This window comes from Micropterus dolomieu, linkage group LG21, assembly GCF_021292245.1.
Source record: "Micropterus dolomieu isolate WLL.071019.BEF.003 ecotype Adirondacks linkage group LG21, ASM2129224v1, whole genome shotgun sequence".
In the NCBI taxonomy this organism is placed as follows: domain Eukaryota; kingdom Metazoa; phylum Chordata; class Actinopteri; order Centrarchiformes; family Centrarchidae; genus Micropterus; species Micropterus dolomieu.
Genome location: NC_060170.1, coordinates 7,311,760 through 7,329,746, shown reverse-complemented (window position 1 = coordinate 7,329,746; position 17,987 = coordinate 7,311,760). Strand labels below are relative to the sequence as shown.

General features: G+C 41.4%; 1 protein-coding gene across 1 annotated transcript; it reads left to right on the top strand.

The window, feature by feature from the left end:
• The first annotated feature begins 3,619 nt into the window (after positions 1–3,619).
• On the top strand, positions 3,620–8,582 carry LOC123961061 (probable G-protein coupled receptor 21). Its single transcript, XM_046036171.1, has one exon. It carries the CDS (start codon positions 4,417–4,419, stop codon positions 5,473–5,475), a length of 1,059 nt encoding a protein of 352 aa, XP_045892127.1. The 5' UTR covers positions 3,620–4,416; the 3' UTR covers positions 5,476–8,582.
• Positions 8,583–17,987: the final 9,405 nt, after the last annotated feature.

Here is a 17,987-nt window from a genome sequence, read left to right as displayed (position 1 = left end):
CAAGGAACGAGATAGAATTTGTGTGAACTTGACAGGATTTGGTGAATGCAAAGCAGGAGAGAGCCCAAACGCAAGACACCAGAGAGCTGTCATTCAGTTCAGGGGGTTTTAATCCAATCAACAATGCAAGAACAAAACTTATGGGTAGGGGAAACTGGCAAAACCCGAAATACAGAACATGTAGTACAGCAACAGGCAGAACACTCATCATACAACAATGACCGGAAAGAGACTGAACAGAAACAGTAAACATTTAACACCCGGAACTAACAAGCAGGCGGGAGCAACACAGGTGCGAGGGATCAGGAGTCACGAGACAGGCAGGCAGAGGGCTTCTGGAGTAACAGACAGAACACAGACCATAACAAAATAAGACATACAGAATAACATATCAGAATAATATAAATAACAAACTAATCCAGACACCATCAAACAGATCACAAATAAACTACAAGCAACAGGGAAAACAGACTGAAGCTAGGAATAAACAGAACACAGAGCAGACAAAGCCAAAATAATGCCAACACAGAACTAGGAGTAAATACAAAGACATTAACTAAGACACAAAACTAAAATGCAGGGCAAAAAAAGATACATGACAGGAAACACAGACTGAAACACCAACAATACAGAGGCTACAAACAAACCCAGGGACAACAGACTGAGACTAACAGGTTGCAAAAATGCCAAGAATGAAACAACAAAAACACAGAGACCAACTAGAACAAGACAAACGGGCAACCGAATAATATATAAGCTTAATAATGAGGACAGAACAGATTAAATAATCAAGTTAAATAATGAAACTGGCAGAGAACATAAATCGACACCTAGCAGACTGACAGAACCCAAGCACAGTGGTACAGAAACTAATAACAAACATCAGACAGGAACAGAACTGACAAGAACTAAGGCAGGCACTGATATATCAAAAGGACAGATCAGACCACAACCACACAGAACAAGCAGAAGACAGAACAACACAGAAAAACTCCACAAGACACAAACAGACAGGACCAGATCAACTCCACAAGACACAAACTGACAGGACCAAATCCAAATGCAAACACACACCGAGAAGACTGGATACAAGACAACAGACAGACAGGACTGAAACCCAAACCCAACAGACTTTATAACAGATACCGCACTGAACGAATAACCAAAACTTACAGATAACTAAACTAAAATACAGACAGGCAGAATGTGACAGAACTGTCTCTTTTAATAGCTGTATGTATCTCTATAGCCCCGGCCTTGCTGGTTTTGTTGCATCCTGACAGTCACTGCAGGTGGCATCTGATCCTGCTGCATTTTAACAATGTGTGTGTGTGTGTGTGTGTGTGTGTGTGTGTGTGTGTGTGTGCGGACTGCTGCAGATCAAGAAAAAAATCTTGAAAATCACATCTGCATCTTTTTTCAGTTTTGTTCTTTCCGTCACACCTTTACCGGCTCAATCTTATTTCCTTTCTCTTCCATTCTTTATCGTCGTTCCATCTTTTCATCTCTCCTTTCACTGGATAAAAGATTATCCTCACTTTATTCTCCTCTGAGGTGTGTGTGTGTGTGTGTGTGTGTGCGTGTGTGTGTGTGTGTGTGTGTGTGTGTGTGTGTGTGCGTGCACATATGTATGAACATCTCCCGCTGTGTCTCTGAACACGTGTGTGTTGCCACTTCATACATAGGGAAGCCTGCCAGGGAGGGCGTGTGTGTGTGCACGTGGGTGGTCGTGAGCCATCTCTGTGGAGATGGAAACCTGCTTACTGCTCATTGGCTAACAGATGTGGAGGGGGATGGGCTTCCTTCGAGGCGCGAGGGGTGAAAGACATGCCATGTCTATGCTTCCCTCCGTCCTCTCACCCCTCAGTAATACCGTTACAGAAACGACGAGGAACCAAAGGATTTGAAGAAATACAGCAGAGAGGTGAAGTTAAATTTCCACAGGAGCAGGACTGTTATGAATTAATTAACATTTGCTGAATCTACTGATTGAGGTATGATGACACAACTGATTGACAAACATTAAGTAGCTAATATAGTCGGATGTCTATTCAGTCATTGGTTGCAAATAGTAGCCTATACATATTGTAAAACCAATCAAGTCCATCCATCCATCGTCAACCGCTTATCCTGCGTACAGGGTCGCGGGGGGCTGGAGCCAATCCCAGCTGACATCGGGCAAAAGGCGGGGTACACCCTGGACAGGTCGCCAGTCCATCGTAGGGCCACACATAGACGAACAACCACTCACGCTCACACCTAAGGATAATTTAGGGTCACCATCCGCATGTCTGGACCCACACAGACACGGGGAGAACATGCAAACTCCACACAGAAAGGCCGGGGCAACCGACCTTCGACCTTCTTGCTGTGAGGCGACAGTGCTAACCACTGCACCACCGCGCCGCCGTGATGAGCAAATGATAAAAACAATTTGTTACTTTCTAAATTACTAGAGAAAATATAAAATGCTTCTATATACAGTATAAACCACCGTTCATCACGTACCTTCAACTGAAACATAAACAGCAAAATGGGATAATCCCTTTTATAGCATTGACTTCATTTCCTCGCATGCCTGAAACAGATTTTTTCAGTGCTAAGATTAGATACATAAAAACATAAAAAGATACATAAAAAGAAGAACAAATGTCAGTGATATTCACATAATTATCCGCAGAATGGAATAACACTGAATAACAATTACAAACTCAATTTCACTCTACAACCTGTTGTATTGTGACACATAAATCTACCTTGTAATAAGACACGACCAAGCAAAAAAAAACATACGTTTATTTCAACATGACCAGTTCTTATTGAATGATGATTTTAAAAAGAACTGAAGGAAATCACCGTCACCGTCTCATCAAGTCACTAAAGTGGATTACATTCCCAATGGAACTGGAGGGGATAGCATACACATCCTACGTGTTTTCAAATTGAGAGAAATGGCTGGAAAATCCACAAAATGGATAGAATAAAAAATAAACAATAATATAATAAAACAATAATTAAATTATAGTAAGTAGTAAGAGTAAAAACTCTAGAAACTCAAACAAAAAGATGACTCAAAGAAATATGGATCATAATATCACTTGAAATCCAATAAAATAAGTTAGTCTGTTGTTATGAATCTCCTTGGGGTGATCCTGGTAAGCACTGATATGTAACTGAAATGCTGTTAGACCACCAGCAAATCTGCCCTACTGAGATATTGTCTTTACCCAAAAAGTTTTTCCTACAGTAATGGTGTTGTATGGTGGAAATACAGTAACCGTACCTGAAATGTGAAAAAGGGAAAAAAACGGAAAAGGAGTGAGGGAGATGGGGGAGGGAAGAGAAGGAGTCAGAATGAGAGTGTGTGAAAGAAAAAATGGTGGGGGGAGCCAGCTAGGAGGGAGCATGAAGAAAGGGAAGGGAGGAAAAATGTGTGTGTGAGAAAGAGGGGAAGGAACACCAGTGTGTGTGTGTGAGAGAGAGAGAGAGAGAGAGAGAGAGAGAGAGCGAGTAAGGGGAGGAGAGGGAAGCAGCAGTGGCAGCACTGCATCAGTACTGCCACTACAGCAGAGAGGAGAGGCAGTTTACTGCCTGCCTCCCTGGTCTCTTTCTCTCTCTCGCTTTCCCTCTCATACACACTCACGCATACACACTCTCACTTCACGTGTGCACACGCACACTCAGTGGAAGTCAGCCGGCTGCCTCTGAGCCTCACTAGAAGCTTCACAGAGAAGAAATCCTGGTGACTTTATCCATCACCTCTGGATGTTTGCCTGCCTGCGCTCGTCCGTCTCCAGGACTCCCATGTCCGCACACTTCCAGATCCAACGCTGTTTGTTTGGACTCTCTTGCTTTTGTTTGCTGCGACGGCTGTCCCTGTCACCATGGAGGAGTGTTAATATCGGAACTGCCGGCATTGCTTTTCCCTCCGTTTTCCTTTTCTGGCACTCAAAGAGCAGAAGTGGATGCCTGGATTTTTTTTGGTGGCTGCGTGCCGGAGCAGAGTGCTTACCTCAGGATTTGCAGTCCACTGGGGGGGTATGATAAACAGCTGCGAAGGGAGGACGGTTTGCACTGCAGCATCAGACTGTCATCTCTTGTTCCACGTTGGGGATTTTTTCTCGAGGTTGCACAGATGCACATATTTCAGACCCAGAAGCAGCAGCAGCAGCAGCAGCAGCAGCAGCAGAGCCTGGCTGCGTTTTGCATACACAGATGGATTACTGCTACTTTAAGGATGAGCTCCCTGCCCGCTGAGGGAGAAAAGATGCTGATTTAAGAAGAACAGGAGGCATTTTGGAGCAGAGGACGGGACGAGCAACTTCAGGATTAAAAAAAGAGACTTGGTTGACGGGATGACCGCTGCGTTGAGCTGAAACCGTCCCCCTTCTGCTCCCTCCTCCCTCCAGTCCAAACATGAACTCTTCCTCTGATGCTAACCAAAGCAGCTCTCCACCGTTCTGCCTGCTGGGCTCCGTGGGATACTCCCATAGACTTGATACCTGTGTGCTGGAGGTGGTCGTCATCCTCTTCCTCACTGTGCTCATCATCGCCGGCAACCTGGTGGTGATCTTCGTCTTCCACTGCGCCCCACTGCTGCACCACCACACCACCAGCCACTTCATCCAGACCATGGCCTATGCCGACCTGCTGGTGGGCGTCAGCTGCCTGGTGCCCTCGCTGTCCCTCCTCCACTACCTCCGAGGCCTGAATGAGGAGCTCACCTGTAAGGTGTTTGGCTACATGGTTTCCGTGCTGAAGAGCGTCTCTATGGCCTCGCTGGCATGCATCAGCGTGGACCGCTACATTGCCATCACCCGCCCGCTGTCGTACGCCACGCTGGTGACACCATGCCGGCTGAGGGTGTGTATCGTCCTCATCTGGGTTTACTCCGCTGTGATCTTTCTGCCCTCGTTCTTCGGCTGGGGGAAGCCGGGTTACCACGGGGACATATTTCAGTGGTGTGCAGACTCCTGGAAGACCAACCCAGCGTTCAGCACCTTCATTGTGGGGCTGCTCTACGCACCAGCAGCTCTCACGGTCTGCTTCACCTATGGGAGTATATTCAGGATCTGCAGGCAGCACACAAGGGAGATCACCCAGCGCCACGCCCGCTTTAGCTCACAGACTGATGCCGATAAGGGCGAGCGGGGAGAGCGGTGCGAGGGCTGCCCGGACAAACGCTACGCCATGGTGCTGTTCCGCATCACCAGCGTCTTCTATGTGCTGTGGATGCCGTACATCCTCTACTTCCTCCTGGAGAGCGCTGGGCTGTATCACCACAAGGTGGCGTCCTTCCTCACAACATGGTTGGCCATTAGCAACAGCTTCTGTAACTGTCTCATCTACAGCCTCTCCAACAGCGTCTTCCGGAAAGGTCTCTGCCGCCTCTTTAGTCCGTTGTTTACTTCCTGCCTCGGCTGCACAGATGCCAAGAAGGCTCCAGCTCCAGTCAGCCCGCGACCAGACCCTTGATGCCAAGGATGAGCCCTATTGACGATGGATTCGGTTCGCTCACTTTGGAGGAATCAGCCCTCTATGTGTGCTTTGCTCTCAGCTGCATAGCATGACACAGGTCTTTTTGGTCCAGCAATGAAGTGTGTTGAGGACCCTCTGCACTGAGCACAGAGAGGTGCCCGTGCAGATGCCTGTTGTTCGTCTCAAAGGCTGATTTTGTGGAAAGGGGAGTCTGTGAAATTCCTTCTGGGTCTTTCTCAAATGCTCTTCAGTGTGATGCTGCTCTTTCATTGCTGCAAGGATGACAAGCTGGTGACACGGAGTAACGTAAAGTTTATGCTGATGAAGACAGTGCACTGTAGGACCAAGAATCGTGTCAGTTCAGAGGATTTTATTAACAGCTCCGCCTGCACTGACTTAAGAACTCCCAGATGCAAAAAAGGAAAGCACAACACGACTTGTGTTGTGCAATCCACTGAAATGCAAATAATATAATAATAATAACATTTTCAAGCCTGACTGAAAAATCAGCAAATTGGTTCTTTCAGGGTAGAAGTAGGTGATGCAAAAAACAACACTTGAAAGATACTGCTGATCTGTTTCCCTTTGGGAAACTCCAGATTCTAATGAGTTAGTGTATAAATATTATTTACCAAAAAATCATCTGATAATCAGCCTGTGTGTGAGTTAAAAATGTGCATCGGATGGACCTTAAGCTCATTTCCCAGAAAGAAGATTGAAGGTTATTTAGGAGCTCGTGTGTGTTTTATCAAAAGGATTCTTCTCTATTGAAGTTGGGTGTTAGTGGGAAGCTCCAAGTACGTTTACACAGCCTCGGGTTTCACATGAAAATGTTGATTTAAGAATTAGCTTTACTTTCTAAGATGGCCGCTGACCTGGGAAGTTTTCCTGCCAGCAGACACTGGCGGATCCTCGCCAATAAATAAGTTGTATCTATTTGGAGAGTTTTATTCTCTGTTTGCGTTTCCTCCTCAGGTTTATCAGCAGTTATTTAAGCCTCTGGGCTGTTTGCCTTTGATCTCAGCTGAAAGATACATGATTTGTAAATCACAAGACGTAACGCCATAAGATAATCACCTCCTGACTTGTTGTGCGGTCGCTGTCAGTGTTGATAATGAATCTGCTGGGATCCACACGGCTTTGATGCAAGGACTAACTTCATTGTAATCTGTAAGTTTATTGCTCGTGTCTCTCTTTTTAGCCCTCAAGCAAGCTGATAGCTGTTCAAATCAATGTAAAGTGGAAGAGAAGTGGTATTGCCGTGCATCACAAGCCCGACGTCAGAGTGTAAGAGGGTCAGAGCACTTTTATGAGAGCTAGTGACAGCTTGTGGCCTTTTTGGCTTCATGTAAATACACTTCAGAGTTTAAATATTTAAACAGTGGCTAACTGTGCTCTTTGGGGAATTTTTGGCAGCCCCTGATGTAGAAGTAGACCGTCAGGATTACAAATGATTTTGTGGATAAAGTGATGTTATGTTTTATAAGATAACTTATTTGTCACAGCCAAGTGATCTGACATGCTGCACTAGAGACTGAACCTGTTTATATATATTTTTTTTTACAGTGTTGGAAAAGTGTTTCTCTATATTCTGAAGAAAGACTTGAGACCTTTTGAGATCTAGAGTTTGGTTTTGAAGTCACAATGAAATGGAATTTCTGAGAGCGTCTTGCTCCTGAATTTGACTAATTTGTGGCTGAAAAAGGAGAGGAAACAAAAAAGAAAGAAACTGCATGGGTGGATTGAAACACATTATAACACTATATATCCAAAGTTTGTCCACATACGTGTGTACTTTTTGCCTGGGACTGTTTTCATGGTTTGGGCTCCTGCATACAATGGTATTTTCAAAGGCAAAGGAAAAGGGCATATTTGGGACAAAATCAGAATTTTGAAGTTTTTCTACTGTTTTATCTAAAAAAAAAAACCCAAATATGCTATAGAACTGTAAGTTTTTTCTCTAAATACAGCATGCGAAACATGCAGTATGTACAAAACTGAACAACAGATGCTGCACTCTGGTGTAATTTTTTGTGTATTTATGTATTTAGTGGTTTATTTAATAGGGTTACATTGCAGTAAATGAGCCAGAATTAGCCCTAAGGCTAAACAACCTGCGGTCCCATTTCTTGTAATCTTTGTCACAAAGAAACCACCAACTGAGCAATGTTGGGCCATGTTTTATTTCATTGTGACTTTAAGAGCAGCTATTGCTGTAAGGTAATGAGGATTATAGTTTCTGGTTTATTTACATTTTCCCCCTATAGGCACCAGCTACTGTCAGGAGGATCATAAGTCCCACTGACTCTGCTGCCCCCAATATGTTCTATTTATATAGCATTTTTCTATAACAGTATGTCTTATGTATTCAGTATCTGCTATAAAAATGTAATTTCCTGTAAAGTGCTGACATGTTTTATTCCTCCTCCCGATTTGTTGTGAAAGATGCTCCACCGACAGACTTAAACTGCATGATTCTGGTTCATTCTGAATCGATAGTCCTGTCTCATGATGCTACTGAGCGCAATTTACTGATTTTACTCCTTGTCTTAGTATGCTAACTACTGTTGTGCACAGATATCTTGTTTTATGAGGGCCAAGAGTTCCTGTTTGTTCCTGTACAGTTTTTGTCAGAAAACAAGAATGACCTGCAGAAAACCTTCTGGCACACCTGTGATCTTTTCGTGTCACTGCTGTCGGGACAAAATTGATGCAAATCTGCAAAAAGTGAAGTTTTGTAAGGAGTTTAAAACAACAACAACATTTTTCTTTTTAAAGTTATGGAAACAGAGTTCATCAAGTTTCAAGAAGTAAAGCATCAAAGGTCTCAAAGTATAAATTACTGTGAACAGTTTTGTGTTATTTTCTCTCGTCAGCAGTATGATGCTGCTCAACAGTGGAAGTTAGTGCAATACAGCATGCTGGTTTTCCCCCAAACCACAACAAATCAATAATAGTAGAAGAAAAGTCTGAATGAAAGGGCTTTTGGTATCTTTACTCTGGTTGAGCCGTTTGCTATTCAGCATGTGATCTGTACAAGTTACTTTGAAAATCTCCTGCAGATCATTGTAATTGAATTGTGTGATTAAAATGAAATATTCTGATGTTACTGTGTTTTGGATTGATTTGGTACTAAAAAACCTGCAAATGCACCATCAAACTCTTTATTGCAGTACAATTGGGAAGACCTAATCTAATCGAGATTAACTATTCCTTGCTTAATCCCTTAGCAACCCAGAATCCAGGATTGGAGGAGGACTTGTTAATACATTCAGTATTGAGTCTGGTTAGGAGACACTTTTCCAATATTGTTTAAAATTCTTTAAAGTTTGACTTTTTTTGTATTTTACAGCACATTGAAAACAGGTTTGCAGCTCATTTATGATCACTACAGATAACTGTACTGGTTTGAATTACTTGTCTTTTTTTAGCTGTATTTTCTTAACCGTGTATATTAGCATAAAATAAAACTGTAGCATTCCTTCTCCATCCTCACAGACAAACAGAGGAGACAAAAATGAGCAAGAAGAACTCGTTTTTCAACTTGCTTATTTCAGGCTTCAGAAATGAGAACAGCTCCTACAAAAATGTCGAGTGGTGGCAAGATCACACTTCACAAATGATGGTTCCAAAACATTTTTCAGGGCTCTTGCATGGAAATGTTTGGGTTTGTCTTATTCAGTGAAACGTGTCCCAATAAATCCACAAGGAAATCGGATCATGATGCAAACTGCAGCTTACATTTGGCAGCCAGGTTGCTTATTTTATGACAGGAGTGCATACAAAACCAAAAAATAATGGATAGTAAATAGATAAATAGCAGTAAGAGAGTAATAGATAGTAAGATAGATAAATAGTGGAGAAATTACGTAGACTTAAGCCACGGCACAGTGAAGTTCATCAACACATCCCAGCAAAATAGGTGGTGCTATGTAGCTATGTGATGTAGTGACTACTTGTGAACTATTGTAGCTGAAGTGCTAACGAGCCAGAGAACATGCTTGAGCAGTTGGCAAGCTAGACAGAACAATATGTTCTCACAGTTTATTCAAGACGCATTCATAACATTGTCTCCTGTAAAAAAAGACATTCCCCTACTATAGTACGGTTTGTACTCCGGCAGAAGAGGATAATATAGAATATGTATTTATTGTACAACACAGCAAAGAATCTATCAGAAATTTCTTTACTGGTCAACGGTGCAAATTTGTGTGTTGAAGTTCATCAAAGTTGGAACTTGCGAAACATTTGAGTTGATTTACTTGTGAGTGAATCTGCTGAATTGATGATTTTGCCGCAAATTTTTGCCGTTATAAAAGCTGGTGTTCCTGGGCCTTTCTGAAAAAAACAAAAAAATCAACTGACTGTACACTGTTTTTGTACACTGACTTGTGCTCCTGGATTAAATCATTTCAGACAATATTTATTCTTGATGCCTAACTCCACAGAGATTAAACGTATGAAAATAAAAATGTTTCTAGTCCAGCACGTAATTACAAGTGTGATTACAGTGTCACGGTGTTTAATCCCCCTGTAGCTGATTACAGAACCAGTCCAGATGTGTTTTTGTAATGTGACGACTGTACTCCTTCCACATGTAATGCATTCCTCCGGCTCCAGCTCTATTTGGCTCCCATGACTGTTCTGTTTCTGTGCCAAGCAGCCTTTCCTGCTGCGCTCACATGACCTGACTGTTTGTGTTTGATGCAATTGATAAGGTTCACATGAAAGTTTTTGATCGGTAGTGAGTACACTGAAGAATGTGGCATTGTCCCGTAAGAACTATTTGTTTGGTCCGAACTGTGTGATCCGGGCTCCAGAGCATCCACAACACCAGCATGTAGCTGTAACATAATTGAGAGATGCTGTGGAGGAAAGGTCCATTACAAATGTTTGTGTTTGTTGATATAGGCCGCACTTCAAATTTTTTTTGATGATGTAACTAAGTTTTGATCAATAATGTTTTCTAAAAAGCAATACTAATATTTCTGGGATTTTTGTTTCGGCTGTGGATTGATAATTTGACAGTTTACATGCCTGTAAAAGTCAAAGAAACAGCATTTAGACCATCACTGGACATAAAACTTCCCAGACTAATACAATTATTTTTGGGTCATTGAAAGAGAAAATTTTATATATGCTTAAAAAGATACACATACAATTTGATTAAACACAGTACTGTACGTACACTCACAGGCCACTTTATTAGGTACAAGGCAGATGGCAAGGTGGGTACACTGTGGTCACAAAGGAATGGACGTGGTCAGCAGCAATACTGAGGAAGGCTGTTGCATTTAAACAATGCTCAATTGGTACTAAGGGATCCAAAGTGTGCCAAGTAAATGTCCCCCACACCGTTACACCACCACCACCAGCCTGAACCGTTGAGACAAGGCAGGATGGACCCATGCGGTTTACAAATTCTGACCCTACCATCTGAACGTCGCAGCTGAAATCGAGACTCATCAGACCAGGCATCGTTTCTCCAATCGTCTTTTGTCCAATTTTGGTGAGCCTGTGTGAATTGTAGCCCCAGTTTCCTGTTCTTAGCTGACAGGAGTGGCAACCGGTGTGGTCTTCTGCTGCTGTAGTCCGTCTGCTTCAACGTTCGACATGTTGTGCGTTCAGAGATGGTATTCTGCGTACCTCGGTTGTAACGAGTGGTTATTTGAGTTACTGTTGCCTTTCTGTCATCTTGAACCAGTCTGCCCATTCTCCTCTGACCTCTGACATCAACAAGGCATTTTTCTCACTGGACCATTCTCTGTAAACCTTAGAGATGGTTGTGCATGAAAATCCTAGTAGCTGAGACCAGCCCGTCTGGCACCAACAAACCATTCTGATGCTCGGTTTGAACTTCAGCAAGTTGTCATGACCATGTCTACATGCCTAAATGCATTGAGTTGCTGCCATGTGATTGGCTGATTAGCTATTTGTGTTCACAAACAATTGAACAGGTGTACCAACTACCAGCTATTGTATATGTATAGTAAAATTCCTTAAAAATCAATTGAGGAGCTGTTTATGGATAAGAAAGCCCATAAAATGTGTGCTTTTGTCTAATAGAGTAAGCATCCAAGCAAAAGTGATTTCGAAGAAGCATAACTGAATAAATTAAAAATTAAAAGAGACTGCAGATGCGAATTAGCTTGAAGCTATAATCTGGTACAGATTATATCAAATATATATAATATATATAATATTTAATTAAAAAAAAAAATTTTATAAAATGCTGCTACATGATTTTCTGCCTGTTTTCTACCCTTATCCAACTGTGTTCACAAACTTCCATCAAACATTTCATCTCTAATCTTTGGGTTTGCAACAAACTAATCATGTCTGCTGTCATTACTGATTAATTTGCCACTTATTTTCTGGATTAATCGTTTGCCAAGAACACATTAAAAAACTGTGAAAAATGCCTGTGGCTATTTTAGAGCCCAAGGGATATGTTCAAATGTCTTGTTGGTCTGGCCAACAGTCCAAAACATATTCAACTAAATTCTCACATTTTGGAAACTTGAAACCAGAGGATTTATTTCATGTTTGCTTAAAAAAATGGTAGAAATGATAAATTAATTATCAGAATAGCTGCTAATTCATTTCTGACATTGTGGAACAGATAAATCGAACTTTGCTAATCTTTATCAGCCCATAAATATCCATCCCAGCCTGTTTGTAACAATGTAAGAGTCATCAACATTGCACTGTCTCTTTTTTTATGACTCCACATCCGGAGTGTGTGATTGCTTTCTGATCACTTTTTGAAAACCTTCAATGGAAGCTGCTTTCTGCTTTACATTGAGTTTGTTGCGTAGCACACACGGATCCCATGAAGCCTCCCCTCTCACAGCTTTGATCCCCTGATTCACAAACATGTTATGTCAAAGTTTATGTTTTTATTTTCCTGTGGGAAAATCATGATGTTGTCAGACTCGGACTGTTGTCAAGAGTTACACAGAGCCTAGATCCCCCCGGGGGAAATGCCTTTTCACAGAGGCCAACAGTGCCAAATTTGGACCAGGACTGAGAGCAGAAAGGGGTGGGGTGGGAGGTTAAGGTTTAGAAGTGTGTGAGATTTTATGTATTTAGCTTGGAACGGTCTGGCTCGGCTCCTCCACCCACACACTATTATTTCCAACGTGAGATCGGACAAATGTGACGTCTGCTGGCATGAAAGTAAAACTCGCTGTTGAATCTTCTTATTTATGTTTGAACCTGTATTCATCAAATGGTCAGTGTTTTGGGAGTATTGAGCAATGAGCATGAGGTAATAGTGCTGAAATTCATTGGAATAAAAACCCAATTCACATGTCTGTAAAGTGTTTGTCAGTAACAAACTTTTTAACAACTGTCAATTATCATTTATCAGAACATAAAACAATGACTCAGATTCATATTTAAATGTAAATGTAGCGCTGACATCTAATTTTAATCAGTGTGTTTATCAAATGTGAAGTGGGGATGTATAAGTCAGCGCTATGAAAACCTTTGTGCATTCTGGCAGGTTTAGGCCTCGTGCTGGTGATGATGAGACTGTAAACTTGTGGGGGGTTCCAGTTTGAGATATCTGCATTTTTTTCAACCGTTGTAGGTTTCATAGTTACTCCTATTATATTACTCCTACTACTGGCGCCATGGTCTAATTGTTGTGTGTTATTAATGGCTAAAATTTTGACAAACAAGCAAAGAAACAGCAAAGAAAGCCTTTTTTGTTTTTAAATGGCTGCAGGTTACTAGAAATATTCTTGTCCTTGTCCTGGGTTAGGGTTAGGTCAGCTTAATTAACATGAAAAATCTTAGCTTGCCAGTTCATTTATCAAAAAGCTCATTTAGCCAATGTTTATATTACAGAAAAGTATGCCAGTTTAGTGGACTTAATTTGTATTTTATTATTTTCTAAACGTGTGTTTTTTTTAAAATACATTATCCAACATAAAGCAAATAAGAAACATCACGGCAGCAACGTTTAAAAATTTGTGTCCAGTGTAAGCATGAAAACATGATTAGAATTACTGACTAGTGACATTTTTTGCAGTGCAGTCCTGAGTGGCTATGTGGTAGTGTTGGTGTATGCGTGTGTGCTGTAACACAGCGTGTTTGGGAACTTGAGCGATAAGAATGTGGAGGTCCTATCTGTAATCACAGAGAAGGGGTGGGGAGTGAAAACAGCCTGTTCATGCTGCCAGTTATTCTTGGAGCTGATTCTTAGAGCCAGGAGCCAGGACGACTCACCTGACTGCAGTCTTACACACACACACACACACACACACACACACACACACACACACACACAAACTCCATCTGCAGACATACAAGACACAGACAGATGTATGCACAGATAGGCATACACCACAGACATACAGACTACGGACGATGGACGTCACCCATTGGTTTGTGGACTGACGTTTTGAAGTCTGGAGTTTGGTATTTAAGCCGTTGCCATCTTGTTTTTTTGGAACCAGACGAGACGTGACGTGACCATATTTGGACGAGAGGGTGGCGCTAGCTAGCTTGGTAGGTAAGGTGCATCCGTAATTTGCATTAACTGTGAAATGAACTGGGATGTTTATTTTGGCTAGAGAAAGACAGGCTTTCAACAAAATTAACAGCTGATTCCCATTAAGGTTTTTCAACAGTCAGTCACAAGTTAGCAATGTCCTAAAGCATTCCCTGCTTTATCGTCTATTTTCCTCTAAATGGGAGCATAAATTACAAAATGAATAACATGCTGTAATAAACAAGACTTAAATCTAACGACTGAGACCATAAACTCATTAGGAAAGTGTTCACTGAGGTAATAAATCAAATGATCAGTAAGGTCTTTTTGTCACTAAGTCCAATGCAATCGGACTTCTTTTTGCAACCAGTGGAGTGGCCCCCTGCTGGATGTTAGAAATAATGCAGGTTAAATGTACTTCCACATTGGCTTCACTTTTCAGACCTGAGGTGAGTAGCATGTAGCTGCAGTACCGGAGGCTGCAGTTTCAGGACTGCAATCCTAGGACCGGAACGGCATTTCTAGGACCCTTGTTTACTTTGATACTGCCAGCAATCTGGCTAGGTAGCTAGCTATGTTGCTAGCTCTTGACAGCCCCCCGAAACCAATTACCCTTACCGCAACCATCATCAAGTGTGTGCCTAAACCTAAGTTATTGATTATATGCATGTCGACCGGTTCACCCTACAGCTCCGCACATGCCTCACGGCCGACATGCTAGCAGACAGGGTTAACCTCCTTCGTGTTGTTGTGCATTACCACAACCACTCCACTAGATGGCGTTGTTGCAAAAGAACTAGGGTCCTAGAACTGTGGTCCCAGGATTGCGGGGGTCCTGAGCTAGATGATATTGCCTGTGGTTCCCTCTTGGTTATATACTGTAAACAGTTCTAAGAAATAATAGGACTTGACTTTGGTATTTTTTCAATTTCCCCATGCAGCGAAACAGGGCTGCAATGTCATGAAAAGGATCTACGGAAATAGACCTTTTTTTTAAAGAGTAAGATTTTTTTGTTTAACCAAGAAAAGTAGCTATGTTCAAAGCCACCAGTTCAGTAGCCCTACCCTGACCTTAATCCTAGCTTTTAACCTTAACCAAGTCGAAACCCTCAAAAAAGTCTTTTGAAAAGTGAGGATGGGAAAAAATGTCCCAACTTTCAGGTCTGTAACTCAACCTAGTCCATGCACAGACACACACACTTTCTGTACCTTTTGCCTTTTTTTGTCGCAGACTTACAGTTGACAAAAATAGAATTCATTAAAAGCAGCATGATGTAATCTGGGTCCTTGTATGTGTGTGTGTGTGTGTGTGTGTGTGTGTGTTTGAGAGAGACCCTGATAACCAGAAATAGAGACAATGTAAACATTGATGATTATCACGACCTAACAACACTGCACTGCAAAAAATATTTGTCACTAATGTTGATGTTGCTCTGTAACACCCATAAATCATCATTAGCTCATAAATACCTTTAAGCTACTAATATCACTGAGCAGAGTTAAAGCACACTTTTTAAAAAAAATTCTGTTGACTTCCATTATATAACTGAATATAATATGGGGTGGTGGTGGCGCATAGACAAGATGCTGGCCTTTGGTGTGTGGGAGACCTGGGTTCAATTCCCACTGTGAGACATCCACCATTCACCACTGGGTCCCTGAGCAAGACACTTAACCCCCAGTCACTCCAGAGGCGTGCAACCTCTGATATGTATAGCAATTGTAAGTTGCTTTGGATAAAAGCATCAGCTAAATGAATGTAATTTAATTGTGCTGGCAGGTTAAATAATTTAAATAACACTGACATTTTTAGCAGTGTGTGGCCTGGAGCTCAGCATGTCTGTGGTGGGAACCTCTGATACAGAAATTCCTCCACTTCCCTCTCTGTTCATTATCCTCACTTCCTGTAATTCTTCTCCAGCTCACTCGCTCACTCTCTCTCACTGGTCAAGCACTTTCTTTAAACTAAAAATGACTTTACTTTTTTTGTTTTATTTAAAGTTTTCGGCCCTACAAAGGCAGAGAGCAGTGAAGTTGAGAAAAGGGGTTTAAAGTGTTCAGGCTCGACAGCAAACAGAAAGATTGTAATGCTTTTATTTTATGCCTTTTTAAGCTGATCATTTTAGCCGAAAAATAATTGCCAGTGCTCAGTTTCCTGTTCTTAGCTGACAGGAGTGGCACCCGGTGTGGTCTTCTGCTGCTGTAGCCCGTCTGCTTCAAGGTTCGACGTGTTGTGTGTTCAGAGATGGTATTCTGCATACCATGGTATATTAAGTTACTGGATATGTTCTCTGTTTCAGACCATTCTCTGCAAACCCTAGAGATGGTTGTGAATGAAAATCCCAGTAGATCAGCAGTTTCTCAAAGACTCAGGCCAGCCCGTCTGGCACCAACAACCATGCCACATTCAAAGTCCTCTTGACCACGTCTACGTGTTGCTGCCATGTGATATGCTGATTAGCTATTTGTGTTAACAAGCAATTGAACAGGTGTACCTAATAAAGTGGGCAGTGAGTGTATATGGCCGTTTCTCTGGTGTGGAGGGGCTGTTGTAGTGCAATGCAACTTTCCAAATTTGTATTGACCGTGCTGTACATACTAGCAACAGCAGTCACACATGGCTGCAGTTGTGAGCTTGGAAGTTTTTGGATTTTGATAAAGTTTGCAGTTGTCATCTCTGTTATATGAGAATTTATTAAACATACGTCAGGTGTGTGTTGAATCTGTACTGAATCCTGTCAGAGCAAGTAACCAAACAAGAGAAAGATAGAAGAACAAGCGAAGTTTGATTCATAATAAAGCAAAGTGTTATTTTTAAGCAGTTCTCTCACTTCTTCCTCAGTTCCCTGTTAGCGTTCAGACTTCCCACTGCAGCAGCTGATTCAAATGAGGCATGTTAACAACGCTAACAAGCCATTTTAGGAAATTTAAAGGATGAATGTAGAAACTTTAATATTAATGTGTCGTAAAAACATTCCAAACATCTGAGGCCTCTTTGAATTTGCAGTTTGTTTTGAGGCTGTTAACCACATCTTTCTGCTTGAGTGCACATGATGGCAGCTTTAAAGGGACAAGAAAGAGAGACAGTGTTTCTCCTACACTTTTCCCTGTCAGCTTTTCAGCCTGCTTAACATCAAACTCATATCTCCAACATTTTGGCTTTCCAGTAACAAGCAAACAATTCTTGGTTATAGATTGATGGCAATGCATTTTTAATCTTATCTGCCTTGTTATGAAAGCTCATGAGTTCGTAGAATTGTATCAGCTCATGGAGGAGTGTGTGAATGAAAGAGTGAAACAAAAACATGAAAATGACCACCAAGTTTTATTGTTTTTTTTTTTAGCTATTGGGCATAATTAATCCCAGTAATGTTACTGCGCTTATCCAATTTAGAGATGTCAGAGATGCAATTTGAGGTTGCATTAGACCTTATGAACACTCTTGTACAGATTGAACAAGTGATTCATTGTGTTAATTAAATAACAGCTGTGACGTGAAGGAAGATAATGTTTCAGTCATGTGTTCAAACCACAGGGAGGAGAAGCAGTGAACAAAATTCAGTTGAACTCAATGTGTAAAAAACAAAAACATGGGAAAAGTGCTAGTGGTGGAAGAAGTATTCAGATCTGTTACATAAGTAAAATTAAAATATCACAGTTTACAAAGTTAGTTTACAAATAAGTCCTTCATTCAACATTTTAAGTGTTATAATAAATAGCACCATATTAAAACTAGTTTAATTTACTATAACAACAATGTTATATGCTCACTACAGGTTTTTAAAATCCTTCTTTGCAAAGTAACTAACTATAGCTGCCAAGTAAATGCAGTGGAGTAAAAACTACAAGATCAGAATTGTCTAAATTGTCTAATACTTTGGCTCATGACTGAATATTTGCTAAACTAATTATATTCCCATCAGCCTTGGCTGTAGTTTGTGTTCACTGTTCAAAAGCATGGTACAACAATAAGATGGTGAACATGTACATCCCAGATTCCTACAGTATA

Bases quoted from the DNA above. Each gene is read 5' to 3' on its own strand.
- LOC123961061 (XM_046036171.1), top strand. From the start codon at position 4,417: ATGAACTCTTCCTCTGATGCTAACCAAAGCAGCTCTCCACCGTTCTGC.